General features: G+C 43.9%; 1 protein-coding gene across 8 annotated transcripts in view; it reads left to right on the forward strand.

The window, feature by feature from the left end:
• MYO6 (myosin VI) overlaps positions 1-23,381 on the forward strand; it is a 205,516-nt gene that overhangs the window by 163,625 nt on the left and 18,510 nt on the right. For 2 of the 8 annotated variants that reach the window (XM_075202655.1, XM_075202656.1), the window contains exons 28-32: positions 1,964-2,124; positions 5,849-5,890; positions 6,310-6,339; positions 7,924-7,962; positions 11,526-11,629. In XM_075202655.1, coding sequence (XP_075058756.1) covers positions 1,964-2,124; positions 5,849-5,890; positions 6,310-6,339; positions 7,924-7,962; positions 11,526-11,629 — 376 coding nt within the window. The remainder of the gene's footprint in view (positions 1-1,963; positions 2,125-5,848; positions 5,891-6,309; positions 6,340-7,923; positions 7,963-11,525; positions 11,630-23,381) is intronic. The other 6 variants (XM_075202659.1, XM_075202660.1, XM_075202662.1 and 3 more) reach the window with 4 other exon arrangements.

Genomic DNA, 23,381 nt, shown 5'->3' on the forward strand with positions numbered 1-23,381 from the left:
AAAAAAGAAAATCCTTGACCTAGGTCAAGGAAAAAGATCAATGGTATTGTACCTAATTATTTTTCGTTTTTTGAAAAATCACAGCAGTGGAGCATACTGTTTATATTTTGTCAGTTCCCATTGTTTTGCTCCTGTAAAAATGTTATGCTGATTGCGAGCATAAGAATTATATTACAGTGATTGAAAGTCAAATTGCAAACCTGATTTTGCCATTTGTGCGTACATAATACAATTTAGAAATCCATTATGTAAGCCTGTTGTGCTTCTATTATTTGTAAATATATCTAAATGTTTAATATGAAGAGCTAATTGAACACTTAATTTGTATGCCTTTAATGCGTACAAAGCTGCTAAGTATGTATCGTTAAACAGGTATGGCATGGAGTATGAAACGGGTTCCACATTGGTGTAAATAATGCCCAAAGTCCACTTTAGTAATGTATGCAGAGTGCTATATAAAGCATGTGTGTTTGGGTCAACCTTGGTGTAAGTATCTTGTAGTTTTAAAGGGATAATTTACTCCATTTACAACCTCACTTTATTGTTTTATAAATATTAAAGAACAACATAAATACTTATGTAAGCAACTGTGAAGTATGCGCTTATCTTTGGTGCCGACTGATATCAGACAGTGACTAATATAATAAAACTATATGTGGTATGAATACTTATTTATACAACTGTGAAAGATAAATTCGCTGTCAGAAAATGACAAAGATAAGGTTATCAAAGTTAAAAGTATCTCCACCAAGGTGTCTATTGAAGAACTTACTTCATCCATTTGCTAGAATGACATAACTCTTTATTTGACGCTTAGGTAATATCATAGGTCTTAACAACATCTACAGATTCTCTTCCATCTCCTACTGCGTCTCTTCTTTTATCTTATTTTCCCCAGTCAGAGATTACACTGCTTACGATACACCCATGATTGGTTCTTAAAACTATAATCGCTCACTTTTACCCATACAATAGCAGCTTCTCACGGCTGAGTTTTCTGGGAAGATTCTGTGTAATAGTTCTGTTTCTTAGAGCACTGGTGTACAGAATGGTGTTGGGGGCAGGGTTATTATCTCAACATAAGTAACCAATGCATTTGACTCCATTGAGTGGGATTTACTTTGAGGGAGCATAACCACATTTTGCTTCATTCACGATATCTCTTGAAGCTGAAATTGCTATAAATCCCCCATGTACAAAATGTAACTGATTGTATTTCCTGGACCTAGAGGCGACAAAAGCATCCTCTCAATAACATTAATGTGTATACCAGAATATACCTAGTTAAAAAGAAATGTCATTTCTGGAAGAAGTTATCCTTGTCAGTGGTTGATAGAGTAAATGTAAAAAAGATTAGACTCTTATATCAAACATTTTTGAACTATTGATGGTTATATCCTCGGAATGACTTTTCAACAGTTTGAACTTTTGTTATGGGAACAAGTAGACCTAAGTTGAAGTTTCCAGTGCTTCAATCTTATAAGGCTTACGCAGGTTACCTCTATTGTACAACAGGTGAGTTAAGGTATCTTAAGTCATGGGTAAGTGATGACCCACTTTCACCAACTGAAATATTCTAGTTCAGTATTTGGATGCTCTCCCTTTGCTTTGGCCCTACTACCACCTTCACCACCTGGCAGTAAATATGTAGAAAAAAGATAAGGGTTTATATAGTATGCCTCCATACTATGTAATCCCTTCACAATTCAAACCGAATACCATTGCTTGCTTCAGGATATGTCTTGATGTTGTTCTTATATTAGTAAGGACATAAGTAATGTGGAGTACTTTCATATAACTAATATTGTCCCCTTTATCTCTGTCTGCCACATGCAGCATATGACTGATAAAATTGCTTTCATTTTATGTGCATGCATGTTCTTATGTTTAGCCACCTATTCCCTAAATCCTATTCCAAACTGTGTGCTCTGTTAACATTATGTTAATATTATCATGTATACAGGCAGAGGTGGAGGTGCAGCTGGCCAGAGAACGAGAGGAAGAGTCACAGCTTCAAGCTGTTCTAGAACAAGAGCGCAGAGATCGTGAGCTTGCCATGAGGATCGCTCAGAGTGATTCAGAGCTCATCAATGAGGAGCTTGGTCCAGACTCCGCACTACGCAGGTATCTCCATCTCTCATTTTCACAACCACATCGCTTCTTTGTGCATGTGTCTTGCTGGTTTAATAAACAATAATACTGTCTTAGGTATGTCATTTAAACTATTGTACCTTAAGATGTGAACTTCTTGTCATCACTCCACTTCTCACTTTAAATATATATTATTTTTCTTATAAATCCAAATAATTTTGAACTGCATATTTCATACATACAATCACACACTAGCAGCAGAGCTCTTAAATGTTCTGGAATGGTTCTGGAGGCAGAAGGAGATGCTCTTAGTCTTAGATGCTCTTTTGATTCAGTGTTGCAGCTCATTTGTCTAAAGATTTCCCTGCTGTGTATATCTCTAGAGAGCCACACATTTTTGTAGATAGGCATTGGATTGTAATTGCATCCCCTATGACTGGATATACTGTGTCCACATTGTGTGATTAGAGCAGGTCAGTGCATGTTGACTGGTCCAATATTAAATTACACTGTGTAAAATCAGCACACTGGCACTTTTACATAGCAATAAGCAGGAATATGGCCTTAATGTGTATGGGCCACCTATTGCTTTCAACTGTCTGGGACTAACATTGTCCCTCAAAGTGAAACCTCCATCTCTTGACGAATACACCATTAATGACATCTGTGGCAACTTGTGCAAAAGAAAAAAATGTTGTTTCTCAAAGCAATTAGATGTTTTTTTGTCTAGTGCAGTTTAAACATGAAATGTGGTTGCTATGGGTAACACCACCTTTTTACTTTCCACCATTTTAAGATGTTTTATACTGGCCTTATAAATTAAAACATTGTAACTAGTTACAATACTTCTGAAAGTGACTTTGTTGAACATTCATTGTTAGTTCCAGGACTGTGAAATTATTTCTTTCACATTATACAGAGCCTGGAGCCAGTTTTCAGTGAATATATTAACCTTATAGCATTATCTACTCTGGATCTCCAAGTACAAAGCATAGATGATTTAATCTCTGCTCTTCTTAACCCCCTTGGTCCTGATAAAAGCACAGAAAGTACATCTGTAAGCTTGAAATCCCCAAAGGGATTCATTTAAGTGGGATCTACTTTACCAAGATTTATGTTTTTCCTTCTGTTTAGTTATTTAAACTTTTGACGTGATTTATGTAGTAAGATTGCATTGTTGTCCTTGGAATATATAAAGTTCTCTGGAAATGGGCAGTGAACTGTGATGAGTGTGACTTGTTTCCAGGTCTGTGTGCTTGATTCATTTATCTTGCCACAGTTTTCCTTGCTCTGATGTGCGTGCTTTCTCGTGATACACGCAGGACGCAGGGTATGTCTTGCTCATTTAGGGGAAGTGAAAAAGACTTAAGCTTTAGCATTCTCATGGTTTAGATTTAATATTTGGAATTTACTTTTGGTCTTGTTTTGCTTATTTTCTGCTTTAATTTTTAGGATCTCTCTTTTTCTCTTAATTAAGGACAGATTATATTATAATGAGCGGAGCAAGGATATGTGACAGCTTAACATTACTGTTTTCCTTTTTGCATGAATATACAAACTGCTTTCATGATTCATAAGTAAAATACAAACTCTTAATAAAAATATTAACCCTTTGTTTTTCTTTGATGGGGTTCTTAATGCCAATTATGCGGACAACAGATGAGATCCGCTTAGTAGGGCGCTAACACACAATATGTGTAGGCAGAGTCTTATTATTTCCTATGATGCAGCAAGGAGAGGGAAATTTATCTCCGCTTTCAAATCGACTCCATAAAATAGATCATAGCAGGAAGAACCTTATGAATGCTAATAACTCCTATTTTGTGCAGCCTGATGATATTGCAAGGCAAAATTTCCATTAGTAAACCATTAATATTTATAGATCTTAATTTGTCCAAGTCTCATTAGCAACTCCTGTGACATTGGAAGAGATCAGCACTTCAGTATTACTTTGTCAGGGATTTGAGGGTGTATTCTGTGCAGTTTCTAAACTTCCACTGTGGCTTCTGTATTCTCTGTCATAACTTGTGTGGTCTATAAAGATAGCGGTTTATTAAATGCATTTCATGTGTGAGGGAACTAATCTCTTCCCAGAGGATAGGAGACCTGAAAAATACATGTTGGCAGATGCTGCTTTAACTTAAAACAAGGTCATTGAAGTTCCAATGAACAAAGCCCATTTTCTTTACAGTGTGTCCATTCATTTACAAATATGATTGTAGTATAAGCTAATTTTGAACACTTATCCTAATTTATGAAAAACATAGTTTTTAAGCTAGAAACAGTAGCTATTTTCAAAATAAATATCTGCCCTTCAGAGATAACAGAGCTATGCAAAGCTTTTTTTTTTCCCCCAAAGCTGAAGATAAAAAAAACAAGTACTAACCATTTACCATTCTTAGCAGTTATATTTTCTGGGTTGTAGACTGGAAATGGAACATGGAACTGTGATAAGTCCATGATGATTAATGCTTTCATACATACTTCAGAACTGTACATTATACATTTTATTATCTACAGCCAGGCCTGTTTCAAAGGGCTGATCAAATCCCAGGAGACAGGTAGCTAATTGCTGTTGCCTAAATTTGGGAGTAGTTTCTATAGAAAGTCACTTGGTGATGTCCTTTTCTGGCTCTTTAAAATATATAAATATAATAAATAGGTTTATGTTCCAAGCTTCTAATGTCTACACTTTGCAGCAGAAACGTAGGAATTTGCTTTACGACTGAGAAATGCTTTATCGTTGGGGAAAACAACAGTGTCTGTTACAGAGACAAGCTGGGACTATTTCTAAATGATGTATTAGTGACAGCTGTAAGACCCAAGGAACAGTTGGGTGGTATATTTCATCATGAAGGTTAGCCCACCTGCCTCATCATATCAATATATCTCCAGAAGGTTGATTGAACCGTAGCCAAGTGAGGTTGCTAAGTGTTCAGGATGATAGTAGTAACCGTTATGAGATTGGAAGTGATGTATTTGTATGGTTTCCAATCGAGATGCACTTAACAGTACAAAATGCACCATAAAAATATTCATCCTTGTATACTATGAACAAGCTAAATGAACTTTGTTTTATAGAGTTGTATTTGGCACCATTATCATCTTACATCACACTGCTGTTAATGTTTAGATGATTGGACTCAATATGTGTAAGCCTAGTCTCACCAACTTGAACACCCTGGAACATGCAGGAATAAGAATCTGTGCTACTGTTAATGTTCTAATGATCTGATTGGGTGTATGTTGATCTAACCCCACCTATCTGTGTTCTTTTATTCAAAAGCCAATGCAGTAGTTACTGTACTTTTATCCTAGTCGAAAACAACAATTTTGTTACAAATGAATGCATTTTCATACTATTGTAGTTGTGTACTACTTGGTCTCACAATCCCCCCTCTGTACTGACCAGTGCACACTGACTGCAGTACACAGACATCTCATTAGTGGTGCCTATATTAGGGGAATATACACAGAAGGCTGATAACGTGGGCTTTGGTTTACTTTTTTGTACATTTTTCAGGTGATATTTAGTTTGCTATATTTTAAAACATATACCGTAAGTTTAGTAATATGTACATGTCATGCTATTCAAAATATGACTAATCCTTTACCTAATACTGTATATCTTGCAGTGTAAGTTGTATATATTTGAATGAATATTGGACATCTAAAGCTTCTATTTTCATTTATATAAATAACTATCCATGTCTGTAATACTGGCAAAAATTGTACACCTTGAACTTTATATCTGCAGCATAAAAGCAGAACTGGTTCAGTCCTCTGCGACACATGCCAAGTAAGAAGTCCTGTCTCCTATGCACGCATGTATTTTGTAATTATGTGAGAATTGCATGTATGATTTCAACCAAAAATGGAAAGTCACTAACAAATCAGTTGAGATGAATAGGCAATTAGGGAATTCAGAAAGATCCAAATTAGTTAAAGACTTTGCAAGGGGTTCGGGAAATAATTATTAAGAGTGTGTCTTAATTATTGTTAATTTTATTTTTGATAATCATGTTTTCCTGTTGAAACGATTAAAGGGAGCTGGAGAATATAATCTTTTTGCAAGTTCCAACAGAGATCATATTATACTAAATGAAAATGAATGAGGTACATTGGGGCGGTGGAAGGGCAATCATTAAATCTAAAGTTAAAAAAAACAATTGCTGAAACATTTTTTTTTAACTTATTTCACCTGTTTTCTATTTCCAGAGCTGGTGGAGAAAAGCCCAAAATGACAATGTATGTCTTCCGTGTGAACTGTTTATATATTATTGACCAAATTGTCTTTATTATTCTGTTCATACGCCCTATGTCTTGTACACTTTTACACAAACAGAACTATAACAAACATGGAAAATGATACTGCATTCATTTAAATAGGTTTGTTTGCTAAGGTGACATTAATATTTGTCTGACCTCTTGTAAAACAATATCCCGGGCTCTTGTCTTATATTGAAGACGTAAAATACAGGCATTCCAAAGAGGGCGACATATAGTGTAATGAATACATTGTAATGTTCTTTTGTGCAGAGAATATATTTGGTGGTAACTGCAGCTAACTTTATAAAGACGAGAGCATTGTACTTTATAATATACGCTGCATTTGTTATACATTCATTTTTAATGAGTAGACATAAACAGTCCTAAAATGACACTTGAAATGAACAAGCAAGAAGTGATGACATTTTTATTTGCACAAAAATAACCTCTAACCAGAGTACAGAACAAGCCTCTTGAACTGCAAATGGCTCCTTTATCACAAGAGCCAATCAAGGACTAAATGAGTGTAATGATAAGCGCAAGACAGAAGGCTGAAAGTGTCTGTACAACCACTTCAATCTACTCAGACTAAAAATGAAGCAATGACAAATACATTATTTGTACAGCCTTTTCAGTCTTATATCTTCACAAGCTTGCCAAATGTTACCATACTGCAGAGGAAACCTTCATTGACAATGTATTCTTCTCATGAACACGTCTGTACGTTTAGTATCAGCCTAAATATATCAGAATCCACTTTGTTGGCCTATGAGCACAATACATTTTATTTTCATAGTACATTTACGCAGTAAAACAACAAAAATTGACTTACAACCTCGTGCCAGAAACGAGGTGGAATTTATTGGAAAACTCCTGTTGGGAACACCAAATACTTAGTTGTACAAGCGTTTTTTTGTGTGGCATACTGTTACAACGTAGAACATAGCGAGAGTCTTCCACCTAGAGGCAATATGCAGTCTAGTCCATCTAAGTGCAATGTAACAATATGTAAATCTCCTACAAGACCCGTAGGATTAGCAAGACCAGAGGTAGCATGATAGATGAAATGACTGGGGAAGAGATAATCTAAGTAAATGCCCTGCCAAACCTGGTGATTAGCCACAGTATGTTGTTGCCCTACCAATGTCCTGCTAGCCACACACTGACACAGAATGCTGGGGTATGTAGTGTTACAACAGCTGGAGAGCCACAGACTGTGTCAGCAATTAGAAGTCTTTGGGGTATATTTACTAAACTGCGGGTTTGAAAAAGTGGAGATGTTACCTATAGCAACCAATCAGATTCTAGCTGTCATTTTGTAGAATGTACTAAATAAATGATAGCTAGAATCTGATTGGTTGCTATAGACAACATCCCCACTTTTTCAAACTCGCAGTTTAGTAAATCTAGCCCTTTGTCTGTAAAATGCTACTCTGAATACAAACAGTATATACCCTAGTACGCATGCGTTTTGTTTCACACTGAGTGTCTTCCTAATGCTTTGATGATGTCACATTTATGCGTCAACATGTGTTTTGTCTTTTTTATTAACCTTTTCTTTAGGGATGAAATGGCCAAAGAAATGTCAGATATTCTGTCTAGGTTGGTGAGAAAATCACTTTTTTGTTCTGCACAAAATTCTAAATAAAAATCTTTGCTTAATTTCATCGTCAAAAAAATAAAATGATATAGTCATTTAATCACTGTAACTTTTCAATAAGAGACTTTAAAAAAAAAAACAAAAAAAAAAAAACCAACGATTAAGCCAAATTATTCTATTATGATTCTATTTTCTTTAATATTTGCGAACGGATGGTAATTCAGTTATAATCATCATTCAATCATTTCCATTTTTATCCAAAGTAATAGAAGGTTGAATTTCATTGTTTTGCATTTTAGCTACAGGTGACATTGTTGCAGCAAGTGCTAATCTGTCTTGTTGCTTTGAACAAAAGCCACATTTTGGATGTTTTTGTCTTAGACCTAATACTCACGTGCTTTGTGTTTTTGCTCTCGCTTTTAATATAAAGATAGAAATCTGTTCTTAAAGCCTCCATGTGGTATAGTTTACTATACTACTAGTTTGCTATGTACTCAATAAAAGCTTCAATAGAACTCCATTATATTGCGTTAAGTGTAAATGATGATAAACGTTGCAGAAAACATTGAAATTGTAGTGAAGCGAAGACTTGTCAGAAAGGTTGTGTGCCCGTTCGCCCAGATATTTTTTGGACCACTCTTATTTGCACATGTCAACAAAGCTTAGTAAATGCTCTGAGTGCCTGATTTTAATGCCCGTGTGTATGATGCCTCAAGGGGAAAAAGATTATTCCAGTTTTATAAGTAATACCTTAACTAGCTAATGCTTTGCATACATTGTGAATATTTGAATATCTACAATTCTTTTTCCCCTTGCATACTGATTTAATTATCTGTATTCCCATTTAAGATGGCGTACTGTGAGATACAAAACAGGCCAGTTGTTTGTGTTATATTATTACGAACAGGATTTACAGGGCTCATTAGGTAGTGTTTAGCAGGGATTGTTTTCCTGTCCTGCACAAGACAGGGCATGACATTGACATGAAATATCTGCTACAAGCCCTGTAGCAGAGCTATTCTTCCAAAATGCCTTTAACGCATCATAGTGCTGAATTTGTTGTGCATTTATTTTAATGAACAGTTTGCATCGCAACCACTTCTTCTCAATACTACACTTTAATTAAAGGAATGCTAGCAGAGAGTTAGTTGGCTAGAGAATCCTATAAATGTAAATTCATTTTTTAGCACTGTAAAGGAATGGTAGATAGTATGTGGTAGAATAGAAATAGCTGTTTATTTAGGTCACTTTTAAAAACCATGTACAATCATGGTCAAAAATATTGGCACCCTTGGAGTTTTTTTTCCCTAATGTACCATATTTTTCCAGAAAATTGTTGAAATTATATCTTGGTATCCACATATATCTCTCTTTGGTTTTCAATGGAATAGAGTAAATTGGAGTAAAGCCAGCTTATTCCACACAGAAATCATTAAATTTGGAATAATTAGATTTCAAGCAGGTGATTCTCCTTCACTTTAGTACTGAACTCACTTGTAGTGCAGGATTGTTCGCATAGTAAAGAAAACACCTGGATCAACTGACAAACAGACTCATGCTGACCTTCAGACACAGAGTATCACAGATTCAGCTTGCACCATCTGTCCCCAACTGAATGAGAGGGAGTTATATGATAGGAAGCCCAGGAGAGTTACAGTACAGAGAGAGACATGAGAAACCCCAACCTGAGTTTTTCCAAAACACACCTGAACAAGCCAAATTCCCTCTGACAGGATGTCCTGGGGTCAGAGGAGGAAATGAGAGCTTTTTAGTAAAACACATCACCCCTATGTTTGCAGAAAGCAAAATGAAAAGAACACATAACTGCAGTTATCGTGACCAAAAGCTATGCTAGCAAATATTAAGTCTAGGCTGGTAATAATTTTGTCAGTGCCATTTTGTTTGCATTTTCTGATTTAAAATGAAATACAGTATTAAATTGAGAATCAAAAACAAATATCCTGTAGATTATCAGAGAAAGAATTATGGAGACCAAATAATATTGTTAATTTCACTTTATTTTTAGGAGAAATTGTGAGTTATTAAAAAAATATAATATAAAAAACAGCAATGGTGCCAATATTTTTGGCCAAGCTGTTCGCCTTTATATGAATGAACTATTAATTTAGTACAGTAGGTTTAACAGCGGCAATTCATGGAATGGTGAACGGAAACACGTATTGACTTTGTATATTCCACTTTGATTCAATTATTAATGTTACACTATGGTATTTCCCAACTTTCCTGATTTTGGTGGGACAATCACAGTTTGATGCGACTGTCCCTCCATCCCGTGGATATAAAAATACTTGATTTAGCTTCATTTATGCAGTAAGTTTAAATATAAGGAGGCGATCCTAATGTGGAAGTAGGTTGGATTTTGTAGTGATATTTACACTCTTTCCACCATGCACATTTTCAGGTGTAGTCACAGCGGTAGCCTTCCCTTTTTACATGGGTGTTTCCAAAAACCTGGAGGTAGCAGACTATTAGGCAATCTTACACACACATAAGATTTTTTGAGATTTGCAAATTACCTTTTAGTTTAAAAAAAAATAAAAAATCACAGTACTAGAATTCTGTGTATTTGTCACTTGCTATTGGTCAACCTATAACAGAGAGCCACCAAAATGAGGTGTTCTGTTTTACACCGTGTGAGTTCTTTGACAGCTATTTTAAATCCTAAAAGACCAGAGGTGAAGAAGTACTTGCCAGGAAATGAAAGGTACCAAGACTCTGTTTGTAGTTGAACAGGCAGATTCTCACGGCTTTATTGCAGAGTGCAACAAACGTGGCACAGACTTTATGACAACTAACCCTTCACATATAAAGCCTTTCTAAATTACTTGATAAATGATGTTGGTCCACTGTACACTTTCTTGGAATGTTATTCGTACAGTAAAGGAAGAGCTTACCAAGTTGTTTCCATGAACTGCAGTGGCTTTATTGCTGCATAAAACGTGCTAACTTGCGTTCCACATACCCATCAGCTGTTCATGTTATAAGGTTACCATCCAGATATGAGTTGTGCCACATTTTACAAAACATTGCTCTGGAACATAGGTCAGAGATCTGTCTGGGCATTTTTTTCACCTGAAAAAAGATCCTCATTATAAAGCAATCCAGTCCATTGGTTAGACTGCTATACCATATGTTCCAGGTTAATGGTCTCCCTTACATTAATTGTAACATCTGCCAAGAATTTATACAAATCATTGAATTGTTGCACGTGACATATTTCGCAAAGATATGATTAATGAACTAAACTGCCCAGTTCAGATGGATCTATTACTTTGTTCTCTGTCTTGTGAATGCTTTCTGTGTGCTACAAATCGTGGAAGTTTTTACAATTCTGGATTCTTAGAAATATATAATTTAGTGCAAGATAAGATTTATTATTTTGTCAAAACTGAAAGCTACCTTCTATGTGATCGTTAAATATTTCTTTGTGTGGTGTCTCAGCAGCCAGGCAGTTTTTCCCCTTATGTCTGTTCTAAAAGTGTTGTAGTTTCCATTTTGTGTAACTTATTGTATCAGATAATTTCCTTGTGTGCTGCTTTTACAGAGGGGTGCAAGTTCAGGCTACGAAATCTGCTGCCAGCGTCAAAAAGCATGACTTAAGCAAATGGAAATATGCAGAGCTGAGAGATGCAATCAATACTTCATGTGGTAAGTCAACAAAACTGGCTATTAAAGTATAAGTAGTATGTCATTAAGGTGTGCACAGGAGGTTAATTAAAGCATTCTGGATACTGCCTGCTATGGAAAGTGTACATGGTTCTCTGCAATAAACAGTAGCCTACCCAGTTAGTTCTACTTACAGATTAGAAGCAACCTTATAGTTTGTAGATTTTGTAAAACTATTGGAACTATAGAAAATGTTTATTTTTTTCTTGTATAGATGGTTGTTGAGGTGTGAGGCTGAAGCTACATAGAAGTTTCTGCATTCCCTCCATCAGATTTGTGATTGCAAGTTGTAGTGTTCTAAGTTCTTATTTGCGGCAAATGGTCTTCTGTAAACTGGCCCTTACTGCATGCATGTTGGTGACCACATTTCTCCCACCCTTCGAGGAGGCACAGTAAAAAGGACCCGTATGCATTTAGTAAGCAATAGTCAGCTTCAGAGTCCTTTTGCTTAGCACATTGCGCTTTTTTCTTTTCTTTTTTTCTGAAGGGTGTTGGATACGACAAAACCACACACACATCTTTTTGACGACAGGACATTGCACTAGAATGGTAGTCATGCAAAACATAGCCTGAACATATGAGATACATTGCTGGAGATATTTCCATGTTTGTGGCACACAATAAGCCCAATGTCACAGTGATAAATCAAATCATTTTTGGCTATGTCTCTTGGTAGGTAACCACTGTTGGCCTATAGCATCTAAAAGACCTTTGGCTGCCCGAATATGTGTGAACATATGAGCTCTAGCTAAGGTACAGGATTTCATACAGTCCATTAGATGTTTGATCCTTCTCTGTGAGCTCTATTATTATTAAAAAGTCATTGATGTTGGTTTGTAGGGTTTCATATTCGCTATGTACTTTTTACCCCTAATTATGGATCGTTGTGCATTTGGTAAACATTTGCACCTACTGGTAATAAAAGTTAGAGGAGTCCAAAGAATATAAGGTACATTAGAGCTATATAATCTTGCCAAGCAGTAGTTACTGCTTGTGTTACTGTTGTTTCCATGCAGGTATGGGTGATGGAACCAAAATAAACAACAGCAACTGAAAACAAGTCTGAAAATCACAAGGAATCGTTTTTTTAGTAAACCTAGAAAATGGTCATACATCTGTACAAGTGTCATTGCTGTGACTGTGATGTCCCAATGATCTTGTTCTGGGTATCTTTGGGAACTTGTAATCACGTACTGTATGCATGTGTGTGAAAAAAATAAAAAAACTGGGGAATCGAGGGAAGGTGCTGATGATAACATACACTAGATGGTATCAAGTAAAATAAACACTTTATTCAAATAATTGACTTGAACCTAATTGGCATAAATTAGTTGCTAAAAATTCCCAAATGTGTATAGTAATAAACTTAGTAAAATATTGTCCTTGTTCTTTTAGTCTTTAAAAGTTCTTGTAAGTGGCAGTGTGTGCTGAACCTGTGTGTTTTCCACACTTGGAACGCACAAATGAACTTACCATATCCTATGTGTGAGGGGTGTTGCCCCAATGCGTTTTGACACTTCCTGTGCGTGAGTTCTTCAGGGAGGATTGGTTGTGTTTTTGTGATGACTGGCCCGTTTAAATAGACAGCGGTAGTGGTAGTTGTTGTATTGTGCTGCTAAGCAACAGGTGTCTCTCCATAGGTAGTCACAAAAGTAATATAAAACAGTAATCCTGATATAAGCAGAAACCTTACATCTAATATTGAGAATATGGTATAGCAGTCTAACCAATGGACTGGATTACAGATGAAAAATAATGCTTAGTCCATAAATGGCATCTTAAATACATAACAAATTGTAGTGTATGATTAATAAAAGATATAGATCAACCTGAGGGTATGTGGAATTGTGTGTAATATCAAGTTCAGCAGCTCATGTACATATATGTACATGAAAGGAACATATAAAATAATGTTATGGCAAAAAATTAATGTCATACTCAGTAGCTCAAAATCAGTAAACAGTTACTATACCTATATATAGATCCTTATACAGCAGATACAGTTGCTTTTGTATTGTACATGCAGGAGACATTAAACATTATTCTGGTAATGGCAAAAATTATGTCATTGTCAAAATGAATTACATATAATCAATGAATAGAGTAATGAATAAATGACTGAATTTCTATACAAGAGCAGAAGCAGTGAACTGTGTAGATTGGATATTAATAACATCATACATTGATATGATCAATGGCAAATAAAATGGATATACAGCCCAAACAGTAAATTAATATTTGTTTGCAAAAAAGTGTATTGTGCAAATTGTCAACGATCATCATAAAAATATGGTTGTAGTGTATACTAAACCGTGCATCAAAATGCATATGATACCCTAAGATTATAGGAATGCATGGGTGTGTTTGGTAATATCGCTTGACGTTGGCAAAAGCTAAATTAAATGAAAATAGAGATTGATGTGTACTTACACATCCTAAAAGGTACAGATCGATCGTGCATTATATTTACAGCACTTGGTATTCCCAAGTTCTCTGGCGCTTGGTACTTATCTAGCCCAACCCTGTACTGCTTCCAAGTTCAGATGGGGTTGGGCATTTGCAGTATTGTATGACTGTAAAATTTTTTTTAGCAGTGTACTAGCTGATGTGGATCACTAATTGGCAATTAGAGGCAATTCTGGACCTCAGAATCAATATATAAGCCTCTTGGAGTTAGACCTTGTAATTCATGAATCCGTCTAGTTTCAGAGCGGTTTATAACTTTTAAAAATATCACTCTGGGTCGGTCTGATTGTACTGAAAATGACAGGGGCACACTAGAAGATATAGCACTTATTGTCAGTCGCAGGTTAGAAAGTCTCTTACTTCGGGGGAGGACCCGGATACTGTTGAATCAACTTGTTCCCTGGTTTTGTACTTCTGGTTTTTGGCTTTGTGTTAGAGTTGTTTGGTTTACCATTTTGGATTGAATGTGATTTTTGACTAATGTCTTCTTTTGGTCAGATGCCTTTCTGAATATTACGTCAGGATTATTTGGTAGGATTTGTTTGAGGTCTTCCTCATGTAAAAGGATCTTCCAGTTTTTCTTAAGAATGTTTGTCACATTATGTGCTAAATTGTTATTATAATTGGTGATAAAATATATTTTATTATTTATCTTTATAATAATACCCTCATTCATAAGGGTATATTTACTAAACTGCGGGTTTGAAAAAGTAGAGTTTTTCTGTAAACTGTACCTTTATTTGTCCACCGTGTATTTTGTAATTGGGACAGCTTCCTATTGGATGCGCTGTTTTGATGTTACTTTAATAGTAAATTGATACGTAACGGGGCAAAATTGTGAATCATGGTAAATAGGCCACAGTATGAGAGATAATTTCCCAGCTTCTGTATGTCATGTGTGTCAGAATGTACATGGCTAATCTGGTAATCCTAGTTGTGTTCTGGGTAATCTAATAATATATATATATATAGATATAGATATAGATATATATATATAATAAATTTATTCGCTTCTAGTTGAGTATTTAAACATGAAATCTTTGTATAGTGTTTGGTACATCAGTTTTTCGAATAATCTCCTTATTGCAGAGCTGTCTTTTCTCTTGTCCTCTGTGCTTAGTAAAAAAACGTCACATTCCCCTTGCTCTCCCATTAAAAGGTTCTGTTGTCTGGTTGTACTGTACTCGATCTCCCCTCTAGAGAGAAGCCAGTAGAGTTTCTAATATATTGGCAAGATGTGATGCCTCACACAGAAAAGACATTGGCAAGACATCAACTAGTAGCTGGAGCAACTCTTTTTAACTGCCATTTGTTTTCTCCAGAACTATCTTTCATTCTCGGAATTAGCAGAGAAATATAATAACTCTGGTTATGCTGTTTTCATGTAGTTAAAGGAACAGTACAGAGCTTGCCCAATTATCTCACCTAGGTATTAGCTGTTGTGAAGAAAAACTTTCATTTTATATATTTATTTATTTTTTACAAGAGTTATTGTTCGGAAATAATCATGGTGCAATAAATAATTTAAAGAGCATGTACCACAAAATCAAGTGTCTATCTTGCATATATTTTGTTTGTGTCCCAGTACTAACTATATAACTGTGCTCAGGGCTGCCTTCAGAATCTGTAGGACCCAGTACTGATTAAGTTGGCAGCCCCCCTCCCGTGTCCCTCTTTGCCGTACATGTGCTCCCCTTTCCTGAACACAGTACGTGCTTCCACCCACTCCCTCATTGCAGTACATGCCTCCCCTCACTCCCTCATTGCGGTACATGCCTCCCTCACTCCCTCCTCGCGGTACATGTCTCCCTCACTCCCTCATCGCGGTACATGCCTCCCCCACTCCCTCATCGCGGTACATGCCTCCCCCACTGCCTCATCACGGTACATGCCTCCCCCACTCCCTCATCGCGATGCATACTTCCCCCCTGTCCCTCATCGCGGTACATACTTCCCTCCTCTCCCTCATCGCGATACCTACTTCCCCCCTCTCCCTCATCGCGGTACATACCTCCCCCCTCTCCCTCATCGCGGTACATGCCTCCCCCACTCCCTCATCGCGATACATACTTCCCCCCTCTCCCTCATCGCGGTACATACTTTCCCCCCTCTCCCTCATCGCGGTACATACTTTCCCCCCTTTCCCTCTTCGCGGTACATACTTTCCCCCCTCTCCCTCATCGCGGTACATACTTCTCCCCTCTCCCTCATCGCGGTACATACTTCTCCCCTCTCCCTCATCGCGGTACATACTTCTCCCCTCTCCCTCATCGCGGTACATACTTCTCCCCTCTCCCTCATCGCGGTACATACTTCTCCCCTCTCCCTCATCGCGGTACATACTTCTCCCCTCTCCCTCATCGCGGTACATGCCTCCCCCACTCCCTCATCGCGGTACATGCCTCCCCCACTCCCTCATCGCGGTACATGCCTCCCCCACTCCCTCATCGCGGTACATGCCTCCCCCACTCCCTCATCGCGGTACATGCCTCCCCCACTCCCTCATCGCGGTACATGCCTCCCCCACTCCCTCATCGCGGTACATGCCTCCCCCACTATCTCATCGCGGTACATGCCTCCCCCACTCCCTCATCGCGGTACATGCCTCCCCCTCTCCCTCATCGCGATACATATTTCCCCCCTCTCCCTCATCGCGATACATATTTCCCCCCTCTCCCTCATCGCGGTACATACCTCCCCCTCTCCCTCATCGCGGTACATACCTCCCCCCTCTCCCTCATCATGGTACATACCTCCCCCCCTCTCCCTCATCGCGGTACATACCTCCCCCCCTCTCCCTCATCGCGGTACATACTTCCCCTCCTCTCCCTCATTGCGGTACATACTTCCCCCCCCTCTCCCTCATCGCGGTACATGCCTCCCCCACTCCCTCATCGCGGTACATGCCTCCCCCACTCCCTCATCGCGGTACATGCCTCCCCCACTCCCTCATCGCGGTACATGCCTCCCCCACTCTCTCATCGCGGTACATGCCTCCCCCTCTCCCTCATCGCGGTACATGCCTCCCCCTCTCCCTCATCGCGGTACATGCCTCCCCCTCTCCCTCATCGCGATACATATCTTCCCCCTCTCCCTCATCGCGGTACATACCTCCCCCTCTCCCTCATCGCGGTACATATCTCCCCCCTCTCCCTCATCGCGATACATACCTCCCCCTCTCCCTCATCGTGGTACATACCTCCCCCTCTCCCTCATCGTGGTACATACCTCCCCCCTCTCCCTCATCGTGGTACATACCTCCCCCCTCTCCCTCATTGCGGTACATACCTCCCCCCTCTCCCTCATCGCGGTACATACCTCGCCCCCTCTCCCTCATCGCGGTACATACTTCTCCCCTCTCCCTCATCGCGGTACATACTTCTTCCCTCTCCCTCATCGCGGTACATGCCTCCCCCACTCCCTCATCGCGGTACATGCCTCCCCACTCCCTCATCGCGGTACATACCTTCCCCCTCTCCCACATCGCGGTACATACCTCCCTCATCGCGGTACATACCTCCCCCCTCTCCCTCATCGCGGTACATACCTCCCCCCTCTCCCTCATCGCGGTACATACCTCTCCCCTCTCCCTCACTGCGGACATGCCTCCCTCCGCTCCCTTATCGCGGTACATGCCCCCCCGCCACACTCACTGCGGTACATGCCCCCCGCCACACCCTCACCGTGGTACATGCCCCCCCGCCACACCCTCACCGCGGTACATGCCCCCCCGCCACACCCTCACCGCGGTACATGCCCCCCGCCACACCCTCACCACGGTACATGCCACACCCTCATTGCGGTACATGCCTCCCACCACGCCACGCGCTTTCAGCCTGTTAGTAGCTGGGAGCCACAGCATCGCAAGGAACAGGAAGGTGTGCTCAGGGCTGCCTTCAGAATCTGTAGGACCCAGTACTGATTAAGTTGGCAGCCCCCCTCCCGTGTCCCTCTTTGCCGTACATGCGCTCCCCTTTCCTCTGCACAGTACGTGCTTCCACCCACTCCCTCATTGCAGTACATGCCTCCCCTCACTCCCTCATTGCCGTACATGCCTCCCTCACTCCCTCCCCGCGGTACATGCCTCCCTCACTCCCTCATCGCGGTACATGCCTCCCCCACTCCCTCATCGCGGTACATGCCTCCCCCACTCCCTCATCACGGTACATGCCTCCCCCACTCCCTCATCGCGATGCATACTTCCCCCCTCTCCCTCATCGCGGTACATACTTCCCTCCTCTCCCTCATCGCGATACCTACTTCCCCCCTCTCCCTCATCGCGGTACATACTTCTCCCCTCTCCCTCATCGCGGTACATGCCTCCCCCACTCCCTCATCGCGGTACATACTTCTCCCCTCTCCCTCATCGCGGTACATACTTCTCCCCTCTCCCTCATCACGGTACATACTTCTCCCCTCTCCCTCATCGCGGTACATACTTCTCCCCTCCCCCTCATCGCGGTACATGCCTCCCCCACTCCCTCATCGCGGTACATGCCTCCCCCACTCCCTCATCGCGGTACATGCCTCCCCCACTCCCTCATCGCGGTACATGCCTCCCCCACTCCCTCATCGCGGTACATGCCTCCCCCACTCCCTCATCGCGGTACATGCCTCCCCCACTCCCTCATCGCGGTACATGCCTCCCCCACTCCCTCATCGCGGTACATGCCTCCCCCACTCCCTCATCGCGGTACATGCCTCCCCCACTCCCTCATCGCGGTACATGCCTCCCCCACTCCCTCATCGCGGTACATGCCTCCCCCACTCCCTCATCGCGGTACATGCCTCCCCCTCTCCCTCATCGCGATACATATTTCCCCCCTCTCCCTCATCGCGGTACATATTTCCCCCCTCTCCCTCATCGCGGTACATACCTCCCCCCTCTCCCTCATCATGGTACATACCTCCCCCCCTCTCCCTCATCGCGGTACATACTTCCCCCCTCTCCCTCATCGCAGTACATACCTCCCCCTCTCCCTCATCGTGGTACATACCTCCCCCCCTCTCCCTCATCGTGGTACATACCTCCCCCCTCTCCCTCATCGCGGTACATACCTCGCCCCCTCTCCCTCATCGCGGTACATACTTCTCCCCTCTCCCTCATCGCGGTACATGCCTCCCCCACTCCCTCATCGCAGTACATGCCTCCCCACTCCCTCATCGCGGTACATACCTCCCCCCTCTCCCTCATCGCGGTACACACCTCCCTCATCGCGGTACATACCTCCCCCTCTCCCTCATCGCGGTACATACCTTCCCCCTCTCCCTCATCGCGGTACATACCTCTCCCCTCTCCCTAACTGCGGACATGCCTCCCTCCGCTCCCTTATCGCAGTACATGCCCCCCCGCCACACTCACTGCGGTACATGCCCCCCGCCACACCCTCACCGTGGTACATGCCCCCCCGCCACACCCTCACCGCGGTACATGCCCCCCCGCCACACCCTCACCGCGGTACATGCCCCCCGCCACACCCTCACCACGGTACATGCCACACCCTCATTGCGGTACATGCCTCCCACCACGCCACGCGCTTTCAGCCTGTTAGTAGCTGGGAGCCACAGCATCGCAAGGAACAGGAAGGTGTGCTCAGGGCTGCCTTCAGAATCTGTAGGACCCAGTACTGATTAAGTTGGCAGCCCCCCTCCCGTGTCCCTCTTTGCCGTACATGCGCTCCCCTTTCCTCTGCACAGTACGTGCTTCCACCCACTCCCTCATTGCAGTACATGCCTCCCCTCACTCCCTCATTGCCGTACATGCCTCCCTCACTCCCTCCCCGCGGTACATGCCTCCCTCACTCCCTCATCGCGGTACATGCCTCCCCCACTCCCTCATCGCGGTACATGCCTCCCCCACTCCCTCATCACGGTACATGCCTCCCCCACTCCCTCATCGCGATGCATACTTCCCCCCTCTCCCTCATCGCGGTACATACTTCCCTCCTCTCCCTCATCGCGATACCTACTTCCCCCCTCTCCCTCATCGCGGTACATACTTCTCCCCTCTCCCTCATCGCGGTACATGCCTCCCCCACTCCCTCATCGCGGTACATACTTCTCCCCTCTCCCTCATCGCGGTACATACTTCTCCCCTCTCCCTCATCACGGTACATACTTCTCCCCTCTCCCTCATCGCGGTACATACTTCTCCCCTCCCCCTCATCGCGGTACATGCCTCCCCCACTCCCTCATCGCGGTACATGCCTCCCCCACTCCCTCATCGCGGTACATGCCTCCCCCACTCCCTCATCGCGGTACATGCCTCCCCCACTCCCTCATCGCGGTACATGCCTCCCCCACTCCCTCATCGCGGTACATGCCTCCCCCACTCCCTCATCGCGGTACATGCCTCCCCCACTCCCTCATCGCGGTACATGCCTCCCCCACTCCCTCATCGCGGTACATGCCTCCCCCACTCCCTCATCGCGGTACATGCCTCCCCCACTCCCTCATCGCGGTACATGCCTCCCCCACTCCCTCATCGCGGTACATGCCTCCCCCACTCCCTCATCGCGGTACATGCCTCCCCCTCTCCCTCATCGCGATACATATTTCCCCCCTCTCCCTCATCGCGGTACATATTTCCCCCCTCTCCCTCATCGCGGTACATACCTCCCCCCTCTCCCTCATCATGGTACATACCTCCCCCCCTCTCCCTCATCGCGGTACATACTTCCCCCCTCTCCCTCATCGCAGTACATACCTCCCCCTCTCCCTCATCGTGGTACATACCTCCCCCCTCTCCCTCATCGTGGTACATACCTCCCCCCTCTCCCTCATCGCGGTACATACCTCGCCCCCTCTCCCTCATCGCGGTACATACTTCTCCCCTCTCCCTCATCGCGGTACATGCCTCCCCCACTCCCTCATCGCAGTACATGCCTCCCCACTCCCTCATCGCGGTACATACCTCCCCCCTCTCCCTCATCGCGGTACACACCTCCCTCATCGCGGTACATACCTCCCCCTCTCCCTCATCGCGGTACATACCTTCCCCCTCTCCCTCATCGCGGTACATACCTCTCCCCTCTCCCTAACTGCGGACATGCCTCCCTCCGCTCCCTTATCGCAGTACATGCCCCCCCCGCCACACTCACTGCGGTACATGCCCCCCGCCACACCCTCACCGCGGTACATGCCCCCCGCCACACCCTCACCGCGGTACATGCCCCCCGCCACACCCTCACCGCTGTACATGCCCCCCCGCCACACCCTCACCGCGGTACACGCCACACCCTCATTGCGGTACATGCCTCCCACCACGCCACGCGCTTTCAGCCTGTTAGTGGCTGGGAGCCACAGCATCGCAAGGAACAGGAAGGTGTGCTCAGGGCTGCCTTAAGAATCTGTAGGACCAAGTACTGATTAATTTGGCAGCCCCCCTCCCGTATCCCTCTTTGCCGTACATGCGCTCCCCTTTCCTCTGCACAGTACGTGCTTCCACCCACTCCCTCATTGCAGTACATGCCTCCCCTCACTCCCTCATTGCGGTACATGCCTCCCTCACTCCCTCATCGCGGTACATGCCTCCCCCACTCCCTCATCGTGGTACATGCCTCCACCACTCCCTCATCGTGGTACATGCCTCCACCACTCCCTCATCGTGGTACATGCCTCCCCCACTCCCTCATCGTGGTACATGCCTCCACCACTCCCTCATCGTGGTACATGCCTCCCCCACTCCCTCTTCGCGGTACATACTTCTCCCCTCTCCCTCATCGCGGTACATACTTCTCCCCTCTCCCTCATCGCGGTACATACTTCTCCCCACTCCCTCATCGCGGTACATGCCTCCCCCACTCCCTCATCGCGGTACATGCCTCCCCCACTCCCTCATCACGGTATATGCCTCCCCCACTCCCTCATTGCGTTATATGCCTCCCCCACTCCCTCATTGCGTTATATGCCTCCCCCACTCCCTCATCGCAATACATATCTCCCCCCTCTCCCTCATCGTGGTACATACCTCCCCCCTCTCCCTCATCGTGGTACATACCTCCCTCACTCCCTCATCGCGGTACATGCCTCCCCCACTCCCTCATCGTGGTACATGCCTCCACCACTCCCTCATCGTGGTACATGCCTCCCCCACTCCCTCATCGCGGTACATGCCTCCCCCCTCTCCCTCATCGCGATACCTACTTCCCCCTCTCCCTCATTGCGGTACATGCCTCCCCCACTCCCTCATCGCGATACATACTTCCCCCCCTCTCCCTCATCGCGGTACATACTTTCCCCCCTCTCCCTCTTCGCGGTACATACTTCTCCCCTCTCCCTCATCGCAGTACATACTTCTCCCCTCTCCCTCATCGCGGTACATACTTCTCCCCTCTCCCTCATCGCGGTACATACTTCTCCCCTCTCCCTCATCGCGGTACATACTTCTCCCCTCTCCCTCATCGCGGTACATACTTCTCCCCTCTCCCTCATCGCGGTACATACTTCTCCCCACTCCCTCATCGCGGTACATGCCTCCCCCACTCCCTCATCGCGGTACATACTTCTCCCCACTCCCTCATCGCGGTACATGCCTCCCCCACTCCCTCATCGCGGTACATGCCTCCCCCACTCCCTCATCGCGGTACATGCCTCCCCCACTCCCTCATCACGGTATATTCCTCCCCCACTCCCTCATTGCGGTATATGCCTCCCCCACTCCCTCATCGCAATACATATCTCCCCCCTCTCCCTCATCGTGGTACATACCTCCCCCCTCTCCCTCATCGTGGTACATACCTCCCCCCTCTCCCTCATCGTGGTACATACCTCCCCCCTCTCCCTCATCGTGGTACATACCTCCCCCCTCTCCCTCATCGTGGTACATACCTCCCCCCTCTCCCTCATCGTGGTACATACCTCCCCCCTCTCCCTCATCGCGGTACATACTTCTCCCCTCTCCCTCATCGCGGTACATACTTCTCCCCTCTCCCTCATCGCGGTACATACTTCCCCCCCTCTCCCTCATCGCGATACATACCTCCCCCTCTCCCTCATCGCAGTACATACCTCCCCCTCTCCCTCATCGTGGTACATACCTCCCCCTCTCCCTCATCGTGGTACATACCTCCCCCCTCTCCCTCATCGCGGTACATACCTCGCCCCCTCTCCCTCATCGCGGTACATACTTCTCCCCTCTCCCTCATCGCGGTACATGCCTCCCCTCTCCCTCATCGCGGTACATGCCTCCCCCACTCCCTCATCGCAGTACATGCCTCCCCACTCCCTCATCGCGGTACATACCTCCCCCCTCTCCCTCATCGCGGTA

This window comes from Mixophyes fleayi, chromosome 3 (genome assembly GCF_038048845.1).
Source record: "Mixophyes fleayi isolate aMixFle1 chromosome 3, aMixFle1.hap1, whole genome shotgun sequence".
NCBI lineage: Eukaryota > Metazoa > Chordata > Amphibia > Anura > Limnodynastidae > Mixophyes > Mixophyes fleayi.